The 20,508-nt window shown below is 37.6% G+C and overlaps 1 protein-coding gene across 1 annotated transcript in view; it reads right to left on the bottom strand.

Annotated features, from left to right (window-relative positions):
- Positions 1-19,802, bottom strand: part of COL19A1 (collagen type XIX alpha 1 chain) — a 378,654-nt gene extending 358,852 nt beyond the window's left edge. Inside the window, exon 1 of the mRNA XM_010586804.3 lies at positions 19,570-19,802. Within this exon, the coding sequence (XP_010585106.3) occupies positions 19,570-19,750 (181 nt within the window). The 5' untranslated portion in view covers positions 19,751-19,802. The remainder of the gene's footprint in view (positions 1-19,569) is intronic.
- Positions 19,803-20,508: the final 706 nt, after the last annotated feature.

Raw genomic sequence — 20,508 nt, 5'->3', positions numbered from 1 at the left:
TTTCAAAGCATCTTCTCTGAACATAAGGCCATAAAAGTAGAAATCAACAACAGAAAAAGCAGGGAAAAAAAAATCAAACACTTGGAAACTGAACAATACCCTGTTCAAAAACCACCGGGTTATAGAAGACATTACAGATGGAACAAAGAAATTCATAGTATCCAGTGAGAATGAAAACACTTCTTATCAGAACTTTTGGGACACAGCTAAAGCAGTGCTCAGAGGTCAATCTATAGTAATAAATGCACACATACAAAAAGAAGAAAGGGCCAAAATCAAAGAATTATCCATACAAATTGAACAAACAGGAAGACAGCAACAAAAGAAACCCTCAGGCACCAGAAGAAAGAAAATAATAAAAATTAGAGCAGAATTAAATGAAATAGAAAACAGAAAAACAATTGAAAGAATTCACAAGACCAAAAGCTGGTTCTTTGAAAAAATTAACAAAATTGATAAACCATTGGCCAAAGTGACAAAAGAAAAACAGGAGAGGAAGCAAAGGACCCAGATAAGAAATGAGATGGGCGATATCACAACAGACCCAACTGAAATCATATCAGATTGCTATGAAAAACTGTACTCCAACAAATTTGAAAATCTAGAAGAAACGGATGATTTCTAGAAACACATTACCTACCTAAACTAACAGAAAAAGAGGTAGAACAATTGAAAAAAACCCATAACAAAAGAAGAGACTGAAAAGGCAATTAAAAACTCCCAACAAAAAAAAAGTCCTGGCCCGGACGGCTTCACTGAGGAGTTCTACTAAATTTCAGAGAAGGAGTTAACACCACTACTACCAGAGTGATTTCAGAGCATAGAAAAGGATGGAATATTTCCAAACTGATTCTATGAAACCAGCATATCCCTGATACCAAAACCAAGTAAAGACTCCACAAAAAAAGAGAATTACAGACATATCCCTCATGAACTTGGACGCAAAAGTCCTCAACAAAATTCTAGCCAAAAGAATTCAACGACATATCAAAAAAAATAATTCACCATGACCAAGTGGGATTCATACCAGGTATGCAGGGATGGTTCAACATTAGAAAAACAATGTAATCCATCATATAAACAAAACAAAAGACAAGAATCACATGATCTTATCAATTGATGCAGAAAAGGCATTTGACAAAGTTAAACACCCATTCGTGATAAAAACTCTCAGCAAAATAGGAATAGAAGGACAATACCTCAACATAATAAAGGGCATTTATACAAAGCCAACAGCCAACATCATCCTAAATGGAGAGAGTCTGAAAGCATTCCCCTTGAGAACAGGAACCAGACAATGATGCCCTTTACTCAGTACTGTGTTGGAGGTCCTAGCCAGAGCAATTAGGCTAGATAAAGAAATAAAGGGCATCCAGACTAGTAAACAAGAAGTAAAACTACCTCTATTTGCAGATGACATGGTATTACACACAAAAAACCCTAAAGAATCCTCAAGAAAACTACTGAAACTAATAGAAGAGTTCAGCAGATTATCAGGATACAAGATAAACATACAAAAATCAGTTGCATTCCTCTACACCAACAAAAAGAACATCGAAGGGGAAATCACCAAATCAATACCATTTACAGTAGCCCCCAAGAAGATAAAATACTTAGGAATAAATCTAACCAGAGATATAAAAGGCCAATAGAAACAAAACCACAAGACACTACGGCAAGAAACCAAGAGAGACCTATATATACACGGAAAAACATACCTTGCTCGTGGATAGGAAGAGTCAACATTGTAAAAATGTCTATTCTATCAAAAGCAAGTTATAGATACAATGCAATTCCAATCCAAATTCCAACGATGTTTTTTAATGAGATGGAGAAACAAATCACCAACTTCATATGGACGGGAAAGAGGCCCCGGATAAGTAAAGCATTACTGAAAAAGAAGAACCAAGTGGGAGGCCACACACTACCTGATTTTAGAACCTATCATACTGCCACAGTAGTCAAAACAGCCTGGTACTGGTACAACAACAGATACATAGACCAATGGAACAGAATTGAGAATCCAGACATAAACTCATCCACATAAAAGCAACCGACATCTGACAAAGGCCCAAAGTCAGTTAAATGGGGAAAAGACAATCTCTTTAACAAATGGTGCTGTCATAACTGGACACTCATCTGCGAAAAATAAAACAAGACCCATACCTCACACCATGCATAAAAACTAACATAAAATGGATCAAAGACCTAAATACAAAATCTAAAATGATAAAGATCATGGAAGAAAAATACAGACCACGCTTGGAGCCCTAATGCACAGCATAAACAGTATACAAAAATTACTAACAGTGCACAAACACCAGAAGAGAAACTAGATAACCAGGAGCTCCTAAAATTCAAACGCCTATGCTCATCCAAAACTTCACCAAAAGAGTAAGAAGATTACCTACAGACTGGGAAAAAGCTTTTAGTTATGACATTTCTGGTCAGCATCTGATCTCTAAAATCTTCATGATACAGCAAAAACTCAACAACAAAAAGACAGGAACCCAATTAAAAAACGGGCAAAGGATATGAACAGACACTTCACTAAAGAAGACATTCAGGTAGCTAAGAGGTACATAAGGAAATGCTCAAGAGACAGAAAGGGCCACATAAATCAGAGACTACATCAGCCTGAGACCAGAAGAACTAGATGGTGCCCAGCTACAACCGATGACTGCCCTGACAGGGAACACAACTGCCCTGAGGGTGCAGGAAAGCAGTGGGATGCAGACCTCAAATTCCCGTAAAAAGACCAGACTTAGTGGTCTGACTGAGACCAGAAGGACCCCGGATGTCATGGTCCCCAGACCTTCTGTTAGCCCAAGACAGGAACCATTCCCAAAGCCAAATCTTCAGACAGGGATTGGACTGGACTGTAAGATAGAAAATGATACTAGTGAGGAGTGAGCTTCTTGGCTCAAGTAGACACATGAGACTATGTGGGCAGCTTCTGTCTGGAGGGGAGATGAGAAGGCCTTGGGGGACAGAATCTGGCTGAATGGACATGGAAATACAGGGTGGAGAGAAGGAGTGTGTTGTCTCATTAGTGGGAGAGCAACTAGGACTATATAGCAAGGTGTATAGAAATTTTTGTATGAGAGGTTGACCTGATTCGTAAACTTTCACTTAAAGCACAATAAAATTAAAAAAAAAAAAAAAATGGGGCACACCAGCCCAGGGGCAAGGAAGAGAAGGCAGGAGGAAACAGGAAAGCTGGTGATGGGGAACACGAGGTCGAGAAGGTGAGAGTGTTCACGTGTCATGGAGTTGGTAACCAACGTCACAAAACAATACGTGTATTGTTTAATGAGAAACTTGTTTGCTATGTAAATCTTCATCTAAGGTACAATAAAAAAAAAAAAGAATTGGTAGGAAAGCTGGGGAAAATAACATTTGGCACACGGTAAATCTGAAATAAGAAAGAAATGCCAGTTTTCCATAGAAGAAATGGAGATACTATTACAACCCAAAGAAACAGCCCACTTCTTAGTATCCTGGGGCTGGATGCTCAAGTGACACCCAGGACACACCTGAATGAGCCCTTCAGGCAGAGTCCTGCAGACAACACAGAATGCCTGTGCTGTGAGGCTTTCTCTCCACAGAGACTCCAACAACCAAATGAAACCAGAATTGCTGCCGAGCCAATTCTGACTCATGGTGACCCCGTATGCGTCAGAGTAGAATTGTGCTCCATGGGGTTTTCAATGGCTGATTTTTCAGAAGTAGATTGCCAGGCCTTTCTTCTGAAGTGCCTGGGTGGACTTGAACCTCCAATCTTTAAAAAAAGATGGTCCTGGCAGAGCAGGGGGAAAAAATGTAGAACAAAATTCAAATTCACAAAATAAAAGACCAGATTTACTGATCTGACAGAGACTGGAAGAACCCCCAAGACAATGGCCCCAGACATCCTGCTAACTCAGAATGAAGCTACTCCAGAAGTTCACCTTTCAGCCAATTAGATAGGCCTATAAAACAAACAATAACATGCATGAGGAACATGCTTTTTAGTTCAATCAAGTATTCAATCAACACCTGCCCAAAAGCAAAGAGGAGAAGGTAGGAAAGGTCAGGAAAACTGGACAAATGGACACAGGGAACCCAGGGTGCACAGGGAAAGGGGTAGTGTGCGGACACATTGTGAGATTGCAACCAATATCACAAAAAAAATTTTGTACATGTTTTTGAATGAGGAACTAATTTGTACTGTAAACGTTCACCTAAATCACACACACAAAATAAACTCTTCTACACCGCTTGGGTGAATGAAAATTAGTGTAATCACATTAGAAAACTGGTGGCATTCACTAAAGCTAAATATACATATACTCTACGACCTGGAAATTCAATGACCCAAGAAATATGAGTATAAAAACAAGTGCAATAAATTAGACTAATGTTAAATTCTTCACAAAGTATGTAGGGAAGTCCCAACAGATGATTGGTAAAACAATTCTCGAGATAGTGGATAGGGACTTTCCACTATGACACGCTGTTAATGAGGGGAAGGTATGCTGGCCCACCGCCAAGGTGGAAACAGTATATATCTTATTTAAAGTCGTCCAAGGTGTAATGATTATACAATGATGTCAAAGTAATAAAACAGTCACTTTGAACTGAATGGATCCCTAAGACTCATGATTTCAAATTATTATGCCTTGCACCTTACCCTAAAATAACTAACACTTAGCTTTAATTTGTTTTGTGATAGCTTTTCACAACATACCACATATTCTAAAGATATGAAATTAAATTTGATTTTCACAAACTAAAGATTTTCAGTAGAAAAATACTTTCATAAATACTGCTGGAAATGTTGAATTCCATCTGTTTCAGTGGTTGTGTGTTCAAACCAGGACATTTAACTCTTAAATTGTGATATCTCTTGGGATTGGATTCTTCTCCTTCTCTAGGGTTTGCCCGTCTTCCTCTTTATTACTGTTATTATTATTGTAAATTATTGAAGGTTGCAGGTTTTTTCTTCAAAACCAGATGCCCCATCTAGCTGCACCTGCTATTGTCACTTCACTATTAGTCTCCCTGCCCCCCGCCCGGGGGTGCCAGCCATCAGTGCCTCACCTTCAGGTTCCTTGAGTAGGGGTGCTGACTGTGCCACTTCAGCACCAAACTCTATGGCTTGCAGTACCTGATGTGGCCACCTCACCACCTGACTCCCACATTGGGGATGCTGACTATTGCAGTACCAGACTCCTCCCACCCAGGAAAATTGGCTATGCTACTCCGACCTCAGCTACTCCCCTTCGGGATTACCAATTATCACTGTTTTCTTCCCACCAGTCCTCCCACCCCCTTTGCCCATTTTCAGGAGCTGCTGTCTCCCTGCCCTGAGGCGCCAACCACAGCTGCTCAATATGGCTGCGCTGAGCCGGGGAAGGGGGTGGGGTGCAGACCTGTGGTGAGCCATTGCTCTACCGCGATTTGTATGCTACTTTTTTCTTGATTCAGTGTTCACTTTGGTCCTCCAACCCTTGCACTGATGTCCAAAGTTCCGATATTATCAATTTCATCAGTGTTTGCTTGTTTTCTTCGGGCTTTTTTTGTGGGAGGACAGGAGTTTATGAACGTTTACGCTATCTTGCTCCTCCTCCTTGACACGTACATTTTAAAGTAATTTAAAGCTCACTTTTTCAGTAGGGTGCGGTACCCGGAAGATCTACAGATAAGATCCAATCACTGCGTTGCGTAGACAGAAGAGAATTACTGCCCGGGTTGTCACTTCAGCGCTCTCTGGAAAGACCCAACATTGCAAAAGTAACTACGAAAATTTCACCACAAAAGATATACTACTTCGGAACCCTTAATCCACAGATTATTTTAAAAAGCAAATTCAAAATGTATTCAACAAATTCTTGCTAAAATGTTTTTAGGTACTGTCAGATCCACTTTCCTTCTGACTTGACTTGAAGGACCTGGACAACTAACAGGGTCAGAAGGATACTGAAAGGGGGCAAAGGAAACCAAAAAGAAGGCAGGAAGCATCCTAGTCTTGAGAGTAAATCGCATGTCTTTTGAAATATATTTTCCCTACTATTGTCCTGGTATTTACTATAACCACTCATACAAAAGTCTTCAGTTTTAATATCGTATTCACTGAAGGCATGTTGAATTGCTTCGTTTTTTCTCAAACAGCTAAGAAGCTCATACCAGCTAAAATCCATCCATTTAATTTTTCATTAAAGCAATTGATTTAATAACCGAAAGACTTGTGTATGTTGCTGAGGCCCATACTGAAAGTGGACTAGTCACTCTCCATGGCCACAGAGGTCTCTGACCTCAGGAATAGCCAGAAGGCAAGGTTATTCCTTGTGCACTACAAAGGGGAAATCAAAGTTATAGGCATCTTGAAAAATAAATATAAATGTGCTGTTACTTTTTTTTTTTCTTTTTTTTACAGTTGATTAGGCGTTTTTAGTCTATATACTATACTGATTGCAGAGCCTTGATGGTGCAGTGCTTAAGTGCTCGACTGATGACTAAAAGGTCAGCCGTCAGAATCCACCAGCTGCTCTTTGGAAACCCTATGGGGCAGTTCTACTCTGTCATACATGGTCAGTATGAGTCGGAACGAACTCAACAGCAATGGGTTTTTGGTATACTGATTGTAGGAGCCCTAGTGGCTCAGTGGTTAAAGTGCTCACCTGCTAACTGAAAGGTCAGGGTTTCAAATCCACCAGCTGCTCCACAGAGAAAGATGTGGCATTCTGCTTCCGTAAAGGCTTACAGCCTTGGAAACCCTATGAGGCAGTTCAGTTCTGTCCTATAAGGTCACTACAAGTGGGAATCGACTTGATGGCAGTGGATTTGGTTTGGGGTATACTGATTGTAGGGAAAGAAAACATAATTTTCCTGGTAAGGATAATTTATATTTTAACTTTATTAAAGTCTACATGTTTCCACATATTGTACTTTTCCACATAATGTACTTAAATAACTGTATTTGCACGATATTAAATTAACAGTAAATTAAAGTTTACTGAGAGGCCCTTATAGAAGCTCTGTTTACTGGGAGATATACATTCAGAAGCCTGCCTGTTCACAGTATGTTTTGGAATACTCCTGGATGCCAAGGGTGAACCATCTCCCAAGAGGTCACACAGGGAAGTATTTACTGCTTTGGTAAAGTTACCAGAGTCCAGGGTCTAGCCTTTGACCTAGCAGGCTTAGAAGCCATATTTTGACAACACAAAAAGCACAGATCCATTTCTTAGTAGCTTGTGATCTTTCACCTCCTTCCCCTTCATTGACTTGACTATTCTTCTGCCCTTTCTTGCTATTTTTCCCACATGCCAAGCATGCTGCTGCCTCAAGGCCTTGTTACTTGCTTCTTTCCAGGTCTTCACATGTCTCACTCTCTCGCTACCTTTAGGTCTCTGCTCAAATGCTTCCTCGTAAGGGCAGCCTTCCTTGACCACTCTATGATAAAAAACACCTCCTCCCTGCACATCATGTAGGGTTTCCAGATTTAGCAAATTAAAAAAAAAAAAATACTCAATTAAATTTGAAGTTCAGATAAATAAAAAAAAAAATTTAGTACAAGTGTGTCCTATGCAATGTTTGGAACATATGCTGAAAAAGTACTCATTGTTCATTTGAACTCCAAATTTAACTGGGCATTCTGTATTTTATCTCTGGCAACCCTACTCACATGCCCTCATTCTATGATGCCAGATATTATGGTAGCGTGTACTAAAGAGGTAATAGTGAAAGTGAAAAACAGTGCATGGAATTGGGGTACAAGATCTGAGATTTAAGAATCAACAGATGTGATAATGGATTGAATGTTGGGAGGAGGGAGAGTTGGCTTAACTGGGTAAGGGTTTAGTTTACTGAAATGGACCCCACTAGAGGAAGAAAAAGAGATTTGGCAAGGGGTAAATTAATCTATGGTGGGAGAAGGGAAGAGTTAGAAATGTTAAGTTTGAGGTCCATTAAGAAGTTCAAATGGCAATGCTACTGAGTAGGCAGTTAGAAATACAGGTATGGAACTCGACAGAGAGGTCCAGGCTATAATGTAAAATTGACAGTGATTGATATATAAACCATATTTAAACCCAAAGGGATGGATGAGAGAGCATGAAATGACAGAGGGGCAAGGACTATTCCCTGAGAAACTGTAACATTTCTCTTCTCCTGTCCTCACTCCCCCCCCTTTTTTTAGTTAAAAGTTTTTAATTGTGGTTTATATATATATGTATATATATATATATATATATACACGTATGGAGCCCTGGAAGCATAGTGGTTAAGCATTCAGCTGAAAATGAAAAGATCAGCAGTTCAAATCCACCAGTTACTCCTTGGAAACCCTATGGGGCAGCTCTACTGTTTCTTACAGGGTGGCTATGAGTTGGGATCAACTTGATGGCATTTTTTTTATATATATATATATATATTGCATATATACACACACGTATATTTGCCATTTCGACATTTTTACATGTATAATTCAGTGACTTTAAATACATTTATCTTGTTTTGCCCTTGTCCCTTTATCCTGCTTTTGTTTTTCCCATTTTTTCATATCTTCGGTAGTACACATAATATATTATGCAATTATTTTTACTACCTTTACAATCACAATTAAAATCTGCATAGTTCTATAGAAGTTATATTTATCACTCTTCTTTTCTAGCTTGCATGAAGGAACATTGTTTTCTTTACCTCATTTTGTTAGTAATCTTACGAGCAGTACTTTACCACAGATACGGAACTGGTTTATCTTACCTTCATAAATAGACCAAAACGAGAACCTTTAGGTATTTTTCACTAAAAAAAATAAATAAATAAAGACTAAAACACAAATTCTGTTGACTAGAGGGGAAAGCAGGGCTTGTCATTTCACTATTGCTAATTGCTTTCTGGTCCCCCATACACTTCATACTTTGACAATACCTCCGATAAAGGAAATTAGAGTATCCTAATTTTTTTTTTTTAATTAGAGATAAAAATAAAATGGCTTATAAAATAATACAGAAGAATGGCTAAATAGGAAGAAATGGAAACAAAGAGGTCAAAAAATGTCACACAGTCTTCAGTGCTTATTTCTGGTCCAAAGCTATTCCTCTAAGGGAGAATTATTGGTTAGGAGCTATATTCTGTATCTAATAATTGTGAAGCTTTCCTCCACTTTCAAAATTTAGGAGCTAAACAAAGTACAGGTGTCAATAGTGGGATTCTTACATGGTACCTTTTGAACAGGAAGAATTCTTAAAAACACAAAATAAAATTCTCTATATCAACAATGAAGAGCCCTGGTGGTGCAGTGGTTAAAGTGCTCAGCTGCTAACCAAAAGGTCTGCAGTTTGAACCCACCAGCTGCTCCATGGGAGAAAGATATGGCAGTCTGCTTCTGTAAAGATTTGCAGCCTTGGAAACCCTATGGGGCAGTTCTACTCTGTCCAATAGGGTCGCTGTGAGTCAAAATTCAACTTGACAGTAATGGGTTTGGTTTGGCTTTTATATCAACAATAAATATGCCAGCATGCTTTATACTCTAAGTTTCAGAGTGCAATATTTGTCAACTAGTAGAAGCCATATTTCAGAATAATAGTTTTTCTTTGTAAATGAATACAACTAGTTTAAAGGAGTGTATGTGTATAGTTTGGGGCCCAAGTAAATAATCAGTTCAATCTAGACACAACCTGAAACTTTACTATAAGTGGAAGAAAAATATTTAAGTGATATCCAATCATCTCTTTATCTATTCTTGTTTTGCTGCTCATTTTCCTTACTCTGGTTGTCTGGTTTTTATTACTTTTGATGGTAATTGAGCACTTTTGCCTCAGAACAGATTAAGGAAAGAAAAGGAAATTTAAATTATTTAATACATAGGCTTCTGTGATGGAGGAAAGTTTTAAGTCACTGATTAAAGCAGATAGAGATTATTTATGTATTGTATTTTTTAATATAATTCTCTTCCCCCGTCTTCTTTTGACAACTAACTGAGCTGAAACTCACTTTCAAATTGGCATTCACTTACAGTCTGAAAATATGCAAATATGCCTTATCCCATAATTTCCACATAATAGAAAAACTGATGAAAGAATATGACTGAATTCTTAATACCTTCGAGATTTTAAAATTCATGTTGTTACTGAACCTATCCATATTACTCTTGAATTCTGTTCCAAATGCGACAATATTTCACACAATCGTTAAACCTAACTATAAAGCAATGCAATTAAAAGACTCAATTTATCCTTCATATTTTTATATTTAGGTCTAACAGTAGACTGTTGACAACTTCATAGACTCCAGAGCTGAAACCCTAGCCTCTCCCTCAGATTTGTTATATTTTATTTTTAGATGTGATCACTTCCCTCCGGAAAACGGTTAGTGACCACACATGCAGGTCTGCACATGAGGAAACTAAAACGGGAACCTTGCATTGTGAATCAGATACAAACACACAAGAAGAGCCCCCTGCCAGGCCATGCCCGGCATGTCATATTCTTCAATAATCCCTATGACAGTGCTGTGCTGATATTTTCAATTAATGTAAACGATACTTGAAGTTAAGCAATTTCATTGGCACATGCAGTATGGGTCCCTTTACAAGCACCCTCTACCAAATGGCATGATGAAAATCAACTCAATTTTTTTCTCCATTAGTTCTCCTTAGTGCTTCATGTTATGTGAATCTTGTTAGAATTCAGATTAGTCTTGAATTTGTGCTCTTAGAAAAATCTTTCAGAAAGGTTGATTAGGCAAAGTACATTGGACTAAAATATATTCATTTTAGTATACCTACATATACGGGGCCTGTCTATGGAAAATAGCACCTATGGCAATTAGTTTTAAATTGCTGAATGATCATTCAAGCTGACATAGAAACTGGCCAACAGAAACTCCTCCTTAGCGCCCCTCCTCAGGCAGTGCCCAGGGCACATGCCCTAAGTGCCATACCTTAGTTATGCCTCTGCTTTTTTTTTTTTTTTTTCAATAATTGAGATATCATAGATACAAAAGCAAAACATTCAGGCAAATCCCAAGATGGGAAAGTGCTAATTAAAATAAAATACAACAGAATAAAAGGAATTTAGTGGCATAGCCAGCTGAGAAAAAAATAAAAAGGATAAGTCAGTTAATTACCCCAAAGCTGAGTATATCTCAAAGTGTTTTCCTCAGATGTCTTCCATTAGGTTCACCTGGGGAGCTTATCAAAGATATAAATTACTCAGCATTACCCCAGCCTGACGTTACATAATGGAAGCTCTGAGGGTGGGCCCCAGGAATCAACTATCCCAAATAATTCTTATTCACACTCAAATTGAAGTACTATTTCTGTAGATCCTTCAAATCATCCTCATCATGAAGAACATCCCTCACGCACTGCACCGTGCCTGAAAACTGTGTCCTACTCAGCCAAATGTTCATTCTACTTTCCGACACAGAGTCCTCTCCTCTCTGATCAAGTTGCAACACGTTACCTCCTATGTCTTTTAAAACGAAGAGACAAAGAAGTTCAAAACAGTTAAAAAATCCAAAACATACCTTGAATAAGTAATTCTTAATTTTTTTTTAAAGAGGAAAGGGAGAAATATACAGTGTCATACATATGCACATATATAGAGATATACATTTATGCTAGTAACAGAAGAGGGAAAGAAAAGGGTATTTAGACTCATAGGATAAGCATATGAAAAAATGAGGTAATTTTAGAAATTCTAGATGCCATCAGGTGAAGGTCAAGTAGGGAAAAACAATGAATTATCATTTCTTCTGCACTTGTAGATTTAATCTAGTTTTTATTTTGATTACTTGTAAATTTTTGTCATGAGTTAAAAAAAAAAACAAACCTACTGCCATCAAGGATAGAGTAGAACTTCCCCATAGAGTTTCCAAGGCTGTAAATCTTTACAGAAGCAAACTGCCACATCTTTCTCTGACACAGCAGCTGGTGGGTTTGGACCGTCGACCTTTTAGTTAGCAGCCGAGTACTTTAACCACTGTGCTACCAGGGCTCCCTCTTTCCCATGAGTTACTATTGATTTATTTATTACTGAAGAAAGGAAGTGTTTCCCCCCAAAAAGTATGATAGCCACAGGATGTTATTTATACAATGACGGAATATCCAAAATTTCACGTGGATTATTTTAAGAAATGCACGTCCTGACAAACTAGTAAATGTCGTAAAGACTTACACAATACTATAAGAGACTAAGATTTGTTATAATCTTTATGCAGTTGGTTTTATGTGTGCTGCAAATTCAGAAATCTCTACTAGAATGAGTTTATTCATGCTCGACAAAAATTATTAAAGAAATATTCACAAGAATACGCACAATAAGACTCATAGTATCAGCCTTCATCAAGTCTTAATATGTGATCCTTTACGTAGGAGAGCTGAAGTTCCTTTTTGTTTAGCAAATGCCTTCTTCAATGTGTCTAGTTCAACTCTGTATTGTGAAGTACATCTAGGTCAAAAACTTACACATGCTCAAAGGTCATGAAAAGTTCTCCAAATTAATCATGTAATCATTTTTTAAAAATAAAAGTGAAAATGTTTCAAATTGCCTCTAAAACCTTTGCAAATATTTATGAGATTGGTAATTTCACAATTGCAAATAAATGTTTTCTGTTTATTTAAAGGCATCCTCTAAAGATCCGTCAACCTTTCATTTGCCTCATCTGAAACACTACAAAACTGACACATAATTAAACTACATTTCCTTTTATACCACCTATTCTGCTTTTCATTTTTCCCTAATTAACAGTAGATGTGCCCCTCATTAATCCTAATTGGTGATGTATTTCTGTACTTATAACTTGAATAAGTAATTCTTAAAGAGGAAAGGGAGAAATATACAGTGTCATATATATGCACATATATACACACATATACATTTATACTAATAATCGAAGAGGGAAAGAAAAAGGTGTTCAGACTGATATAATAAGCATGTGAAAAAAATGAGAAAATTTTAGAAATTCTAGATATCATCATGTGAAGGTCAAGTAGGGGGAAACAATGAATTATTATTTCTTCTGCACTTGTAGATCTAATCTATGACCACTTCAACTTTAATAAGATTTGTTTTAGTGATTTTTTTTTTTTTTTTTAATTTTTATTAAGCTTCAAGTGAACATTTACCATTCCAATCAGTCTGTCACATGTAGGTTTACATACATCTTACTCCCTTCTCCCACTTGCTCTCCCCCTATTGAGTCAGCCCTTACAGTCTCTCGTTTCGTGCCAATTTTACCTTCTTCCCTCTCTCTCTATCTTCCCATCCCCCCTCCAGTCAAGAGTTGCCAACACACTCTCCTGTGTCCACCTGATTTAATTAGCTCACTCTTCATCAGTATCTCTCTCCCCACCACTGACCAGTCCTTTTCATGCCTGATGATTTGTCTTCGGGGATGGTTCCTGTCCTGTGCCATCAGAAGTTCTGGGGAGCATTGTCTCTGGGATTCCTCTAGTCGCAATCATACCATTAGGTGTGGTCTTTTCATGAGAATTTGGGGTCTGCATCCCATTGGTCTCCTGCTCCCTCAGGAGTTGTCTGTTGTGTTCCCTGACAGGGCAGACATCGATTGTGGCCGGGCACCAACTAGTTCTTCTGGTCTCAGGATATTGTTGGTCTCTGGTTCAAGTGGCCCTTTCTGTCTCTTGGGTTCTTAGTTGTCGTGTGACCTTGGTGTTCTTCCTTTGCCTTTGCTCCCGGTGGGTTGAGACCAATTAATGTATTTTAGATGGCTGCTTGTTGGCATTTAGGACCCCAGGTGCCACAATTCAAAGTGGGATGCAGAGTGTTTTCATAATAGAATTGTTTTGCCCATTGATTTAGAAGTCCTCTCAAACCAAGTTCCCCAGACCCCAGCCCCTGCTTCGCTATCCTTTGAAGCTTTCATTTTATCTCGAAAACCTCTTTACTTTTAATCCTGTCCAATTAGGCTGACCTTCCATGTTTTGAGTGTTGTCTTTCCCTTCACCCAAAGCAGTTCCCATCTACAGATTGATCAATAAAAAGCCCTCTCCCTCCCTCCCTCCCTCCCTCCCCCCTTTGTAACCACAAAAGTATGTGTTCTTTTCCGTTTTTTCTATTTCTCAAGATCTTATAATAGTGGTCTTATACAATATTTGTCCTTTTGCATCTGACTCATTTCGCTCAGCATAATGCCTTCCAGATTCCTCCATGTTATGAAGTGTTTCAGAGATTCGTCACTGTTCTTTATCGATGCGTAGTATTCCATTGTGTGAATATACCACAATTTATTTACCCATTCGTCTGTTGATGGACATCTTGTTTGCTTCCAGCTTTTTGCTATTGTAAACAGAGCTGCAATAAACATGGGTGTGCATATATCTGTTTGTGTGAAGGCTCTTGTATTTTTAGGGTATATTCCGAGGAGTGGGATTTCTGGGTTGTATGGTAGTTCTATTTCTAACTGTTTAAGATAACGTCAGATGGATTTCCAAAGTGGTTGTACCATTTTACAACCCCACCAGCAGTGTATGAGAGTTCCAGTCTCTCCGCAGCCTCTCCAACATTTATTATTTTGTGTTTTTTGAATTAATGCCAGTCTAGTTGGTGTCAGATGGAATCTCATCGTAGTTTTAATTTGCATTTCTCTAATGACTAATGATCGAGAGCATTTTCTCATGTATCTGTTGGCTGCCTGAATATCTTCCTTAGTGAAATGTGTGTTCATATCCTTTGCCCACTTCTTGATTGGGTTGTTTGTCTTTTTGTGGTTGAGTTTTGACAGAATCATGTAGATTTTAGAGATCAGGCGCTGGTCGGAGATGTCATAGCTGAATATTCTTTCCCAGTCTGTAGGTGGTCTTTTTACTCTTTTGGTGAAGTCTTTAGATGAGCATAGGTGTTTGATTTTTAGGAGCTCCCAGTTATCTGGTTTCTCTTCATCATTTTTGGCAATGTTTTGTATTCTGTTTATGCCCTGTATTAGGGCTCCTAGGGTAGATCCTATTTTTTCTTCCATGATTTTTATCGTTTTAGTCTTTATGTTTAGGTCTTTGATCCACTTGGAGTTAGTTTTTGTGCATGGTGTGAGGTATGGGTCCTGTTTCATTCTTTTGCAAATGGATATCCAGGTATGCCAGCACCATTTGTTAAAAAGACTATTATTTCACCAATTGACTGACACTGGTCCTTTGTCAAATATCAGCTGCTCATAAATGGATGGATTTATATCTGGATTCTCAATTTTGTTCCATTGGTCTATGTGCCTGTTGTTGTACCAGTACCAGGCTGTTTTGACTACTGTAGCTATATAATAGGTTCTGAAATCAGGTAGGGTGAGGCCTCCCACTTTCTTCTTCTTTTTCAGTAATGTTTTGCTTATCCGGGGGTTCTTTCCTTTCCATATGAAATTAGTGATTTGTTTCTCTATTCCCTTAAAGTATGACATTGGTATTTGGATTGGAAGTGCGTTGTATGTATAAATGGCTTTTGGTAGAATAGACATTTTTACTATGTTAAGTCTTCCTATCCATGAGCAGGGTATGTTTTTCCATTTAAGTGTGTCCTTTTGAATTTCTTGTAGCAGAGTTTTATAGTTTTCTTTGTATAGGTCTTTTACATCCTTGGTAAGATTTATTCCTAAGTATTTTATCTTCTTGGGGGCTACTGTGAATGGTATTGATTTGGTTATTTCCTCTTCGGTGTTCTTTTTGTTGATGTAGAGGAATCCAAGTGATTTTTGTATGTTTATTTTATATCCTGAGACTCTTCCAAACTCTTCTATTAGTTTCAGTAGTTTTCTGGAGGATTTCTTAGGGTTTTCCATGTATACGATCATGTCATCTGCAAATAGTGATAGCTTTACTTCCTCCTTACCAATCTGGATACCCTTTATTTCTTTGTCTAGCCTAATTGCTCTGGCTAGGACTTCAAGTACGATGTTGAATAAGAGTGGTGATAAAGGGCATCCTTGTCTGGTTCCCGTTCTCAAGGGAAATGCTTTCAGGTTCTCTCCATTTAGAGTGATATTGGCCGTCGGCTTTGCATATATGCCCTTTATTATGTTGAGGAATTTTCCTTCAATTCCTATTTTGGTGAGAGTTTTTATCATAAATGGGTGTTGGACTTTGTCAAATGCCTTTTCTGCATCAATTGATAAGATCATGTGGTTTTTGTCTTTTGTTTTATTTATGTGATGGATTACATTAATGGTTTTTCTGATATTAAACCAGCCTTGCATACCTGGTATAAATCCCACTTGATCAGGGTGAATTATTTTTTTGATGTGTTGTTGGATTCTATTGGCTAGAATTTTATTAAGGATTTTTGCATCTATGTTCATGAGGGATACAGGTCTAAAATTTTCTTTTTTTGTAATGTCTTTACCTGGTTTTGGTATCAGGGAGATGGTAGCTTCATAGAATGAGTTGGGTAGTATTCCGTCTTTTTCTATACTTTGAAATACCTTCAATAGTAATGGTGTTAAGTCTTCCCTGAAGGTTTGGTAGAACTCTGCAGTGAAGCCATCTGGGCCAGGACTTTTTTTTGTTGGGAGTTTTTTGATTACCGTTTCAATCTCTTTTTTTGTTATGGGTCTATTTAGTTGTTCTACTTCTGAATGTGTTAGTTTAGGTAGGTAGTATTGTTCCAAGAATTTATCCATTTCTTCTAGGTTTTCAAATTTGTTAGAGTACAATTTTATGTAGTAATCTGATATGATTCTTTTGATTTCATTTGGTTCTGTTGTGATGTGGTCCTTCTCATTTCTTATTCGGGTTATTTGTTTCCTTTCCTGTTTTTCTTTAGTCAGTCTAGCCAATGGTTTATCAATTTTGTTAATTTTTTCAAAGAACCAGCTTTTGGCTTTGTTAATTCTTTCAATTGTTTTTCTGTTCTCTAATTCATTGAGTTCAGCTCTAATTTTTATTATTTGTTTTCTTCTGGTGCCTGATGGATTCTTTTGTTGCTCACTTTCTATTTGCTCAAGTTGTCGGGACAGTTCTCTGATTTTGTCTCTTTCTTCTTTTTGTATGTGTGCATTTCTCGATATAAATTGGCCTCTGAGCACTGCTTTTGCTGTGTCCCAGAGGTTTTGATAGGAAGTATTTTCATTCTCGTTGCTTTCTAAGAATTTCCTTATTCCCTCCTTGATGTCTTCTATAACCCAGTCTTTTTTCAGGAGGGTATTGTTCATTTTCCAAGTATTTGATTTCTTTTCCCTAGTTTTTCTGTTATTGATTTCTAGCTTCATTGCCTTGTGGTCTGAGAAGATGCTTTGTAATATTTCGATGTTTTGGATTCTGCAAAGATTTGTTTTATGACCTAATATGTGGTCTATTCTAGAGAATGTTCCATGTGCGCTAGAAAAAAAAGTATATTTTGCAGCAGTTGGGTGGAGAGTTCTGTATAAGTCAATGAGGTCAAGTTGGTTGATTGTTGTAAGTAGGTCTTCCGTGTCTCTATTGAGCTTCTTACTGGATGTCCTGTCCTTCTCCGAAAGTGGTGTGTTGAAGTCTCCTACTATATATGTGGAGGTGTCTATCTCACTTTTCAATTCTGTTAAAATTTGATTTATGTATCTTGCAGCCCTGTCATTAGGTGCGTAAATATTTAATATGGTTATGTCTTCCTGATCAATTGTCCCTTTTATCATTATATAATGTCCTTCTTTATCCTTTGTGGCGGATTTAAGTCTAAAGTCTATTTTGTCAGAAATTAATATTGCTACTCCTCTTCTTTTTTGCTTATTGTTTGCTTGATATATTTTTTTCCATCCTTTGAGTTTTAGTTTGTTTGTGTCTCTAAGTCTAAGGTGTGTCTCTTGTAGGCAGCATATAGATGGATCGTGTTTTTTTATCCAGTCCTTGACTCTCTGTCTCTTTATTGGTGCATTTAGTCCATTTACATTCAGCGTAATTATAGATAAGTAAGTTTTTAGTGCTGTCATTTTGATGCCTTTTCATGTGTGTTGTTGGCCATTTCATTTTTCCACATGCTTTTTTGTGCTGAGACGTTTTTCTTAGTAGCTTGTGAGATCCTCATTTTCATAATGTTTAACTTTGTGTTTATTGAGTCGTTACGTTTTTCTTGGCTTTTTTCTTGAGTTATGGGATTGATATTCCTTTTTGTGGTTACCTTTTTATTTACGCCTATTTTTCTAAGTAAAAACCTAACTTGTATCCTTCTATTTCGCCTTGTATCACTCTCCATCTGGCAATTCAATGCCTCCTATATTTAGTCCCTCTTTTTGATTATTTTGATCGTTTATCTATTGATTTCCATGATTTCCTGTTGTGTGTATTATTTTGTTTATTTATTTATTTTTTAGAATTAGTCTTAATTTGTTTGTTTTTGTGCTTTCCCTGTTTGAGTTGCGTTGATATCAGGACGTTCTGTTTTGTGTCCTTGTATTGTGCTGGTACCTGATATTATTGGTCATCAGGCCAAACAATCTCCTTTAGCATTTCTTGCAGTCTTGGTTTAGTTTTTGCAAATTCTCTAAACTTGTGTTTATCTGTAAATATCTTAATTTCTCCTTCATATTTCAGAGAGAGTTTTGCTGGATATATGATCCTTGGTTGGCAGTTTTTCTCGTTTAGTGCTCTGTATATGTCGTCCCATTCCCTTCTTGCCTGCATGGTTTCTGCTGAGTAGTCTGAACTTATTCTTATTGATTCTCCCTTGAAGGAAACCTTTCTTTTCTCCCTGGCTGCTTTTAAAATTTTCTGTTTGTCTTTGGTTTTGGCAAGTTTGATGATGATATGTCTTGGTGTTTTTCTTTTTGGATCAATCTTAAATGGGGTTCGATGAGCATCTTGGATAGATATCCTTTCTTCTTTCATGATGTCAGGGAAGTTTTGTGTCAGTAGTTCTTCAACTATTTTCTCTGTGTTTTCTGTCCCCCCTCCCTGTTCTGGGACTCCAATTACTCGCAAGTTATCCTTCTTGATAGAGTCCCACATGATTCTTAGGGTTTCTTCATTTTTTTAAATTCTTTTATCTGATTTTTTTTCAGCTATGTTGGTGTTGTTTCCCTGGTCCTCCAGAAGTCCCAGTCTACATTCTAATTGCTCGAGTCTGCTCCTCTGACTTTCTATTGCATTGTCAAATTCTGTAATTTTATTGTTAATCTTTTGGATTTCTACATGCTGTCTCTCTATGGATTCTTGCAACTTGTTAATTTTTCCACTATGTTCTTGAATAATCTTTTTGAGTTCTTCAACAGTTTTATCAGTGTGTTCCTTGGCTTTTTCTGCATTTATCCTAATTTCATTTGTGATATCTTTAAGCATTCTGTAAATTAGTTTTTTATATTCTGTATCTGATAATTCCAGGATTGTATCTTCATTTGGGAAAGATTTTGATTCTTTTGTTTGGGGGGTTGGAGAAGCTGTCATGGTCTGTTTCTTTATGTGGTTTGATATGGACTGCTGTCTCCGAGCCATCACTGGGAAACTAGATTTTCCAAGTAGTCAGCTAAAAAAAAATGCAGTCAGATCCCTATCTGAATTCTCTCTCTGGCTCCGGGTATTCGGATGTTTGTTTTAGTGATTTTTAAAAAATGATTTAAATATTATAAATGACATTTGGTGATTGGACAAAGACATAGCTTGGATACCTGGCTTGTCCCTGACCGTCATGGAAGCAGAAGCAGGAAGCAGGAGGACTGCCACCCAAAGCCAAAGTTTCCAAGAGCTGGTGTGCCTCATTGTATCTGGAAAACATGTGAACAAGTGGCCACAAATCTGCAAGAGAAAAAATTGTTCAGATAGAGATTTATTACATATAGTTCCCTTCATTTCTATCTCTAGAAAACCCTCATCACCAAAGATTTTTACATTATATACAATTACATAAAGAGTCCTGGTGGCACAGTGGTTGGAGCACTCAGCTGTGAACCTGAAGGTCAGAGGTTGAACCTACCAGCAGCTGCAGGAGAAAGATATGGCAGTCTGCTTCCATAAAGATTTACAGCCTCGGAACCACTTTGGGGCAGTTCTACTCTGTCCTATAGGGTCCCTAAGAGTCAGAATCTACTTGACAGCAGTGGGCGTGGTATATAATTGGATGCCTGATTATATAATGTAATTTTATATAACATTTCAAGATATTCCTTAATCTGTATTAAAGATCTCTGAAAACATATTTCAGAATAGTTCCTAGTTAATTTTTAATGTCCATATCAAAAAAAAGCATCTCCGTTGAGTCGATTCTGACCAATAGCTACCCTTTAGGACAGAGTAGAAATGCCCCACAGGGTTTCCAAGGAGCGGCTGGTGGATTGAAACTGCCAACCTTTTGGTTAGCAGCCGAGCTCTTAACCACTGTGCAACCAGGGCTCCTCTTACGTTCTCTCTTCTTTTAAACGCCTTTTTAAAGCCACAACACTTACAATGGTTTATATTTTTTCATACAATTTTATTATTCATAATTCTGTTTTTCTCTCTGAATATCAGTTTCAGATATTTTGGTTTAAATGATGTCATTATGTTTTCTACAGACTTTATCATGTTGTTACTGGATTGAATAATCACTGCTACTAGGGTGATCATATTGT

This window comes from Loxodonta africana, chromosome 1 (genome assembly GCF_030014295.1).
Source record: "Loxodonta africana isolate mLoxAfr1 chromosome 1, mLoxAfr1.hap2, whole genome shotgun sequence".
Taxonomy (NCBI): Eukaryota; Metazoa; Chordata; class Mammalia; order Proboscidea; family Elephantidae; genus Loxodonta; species Loxodonta africana.
The sequence above is the reverse complement of the archived record's forward strand: the minus strand, read 5'-3'. Positions and strand labels throughout refer to the sequence as shown.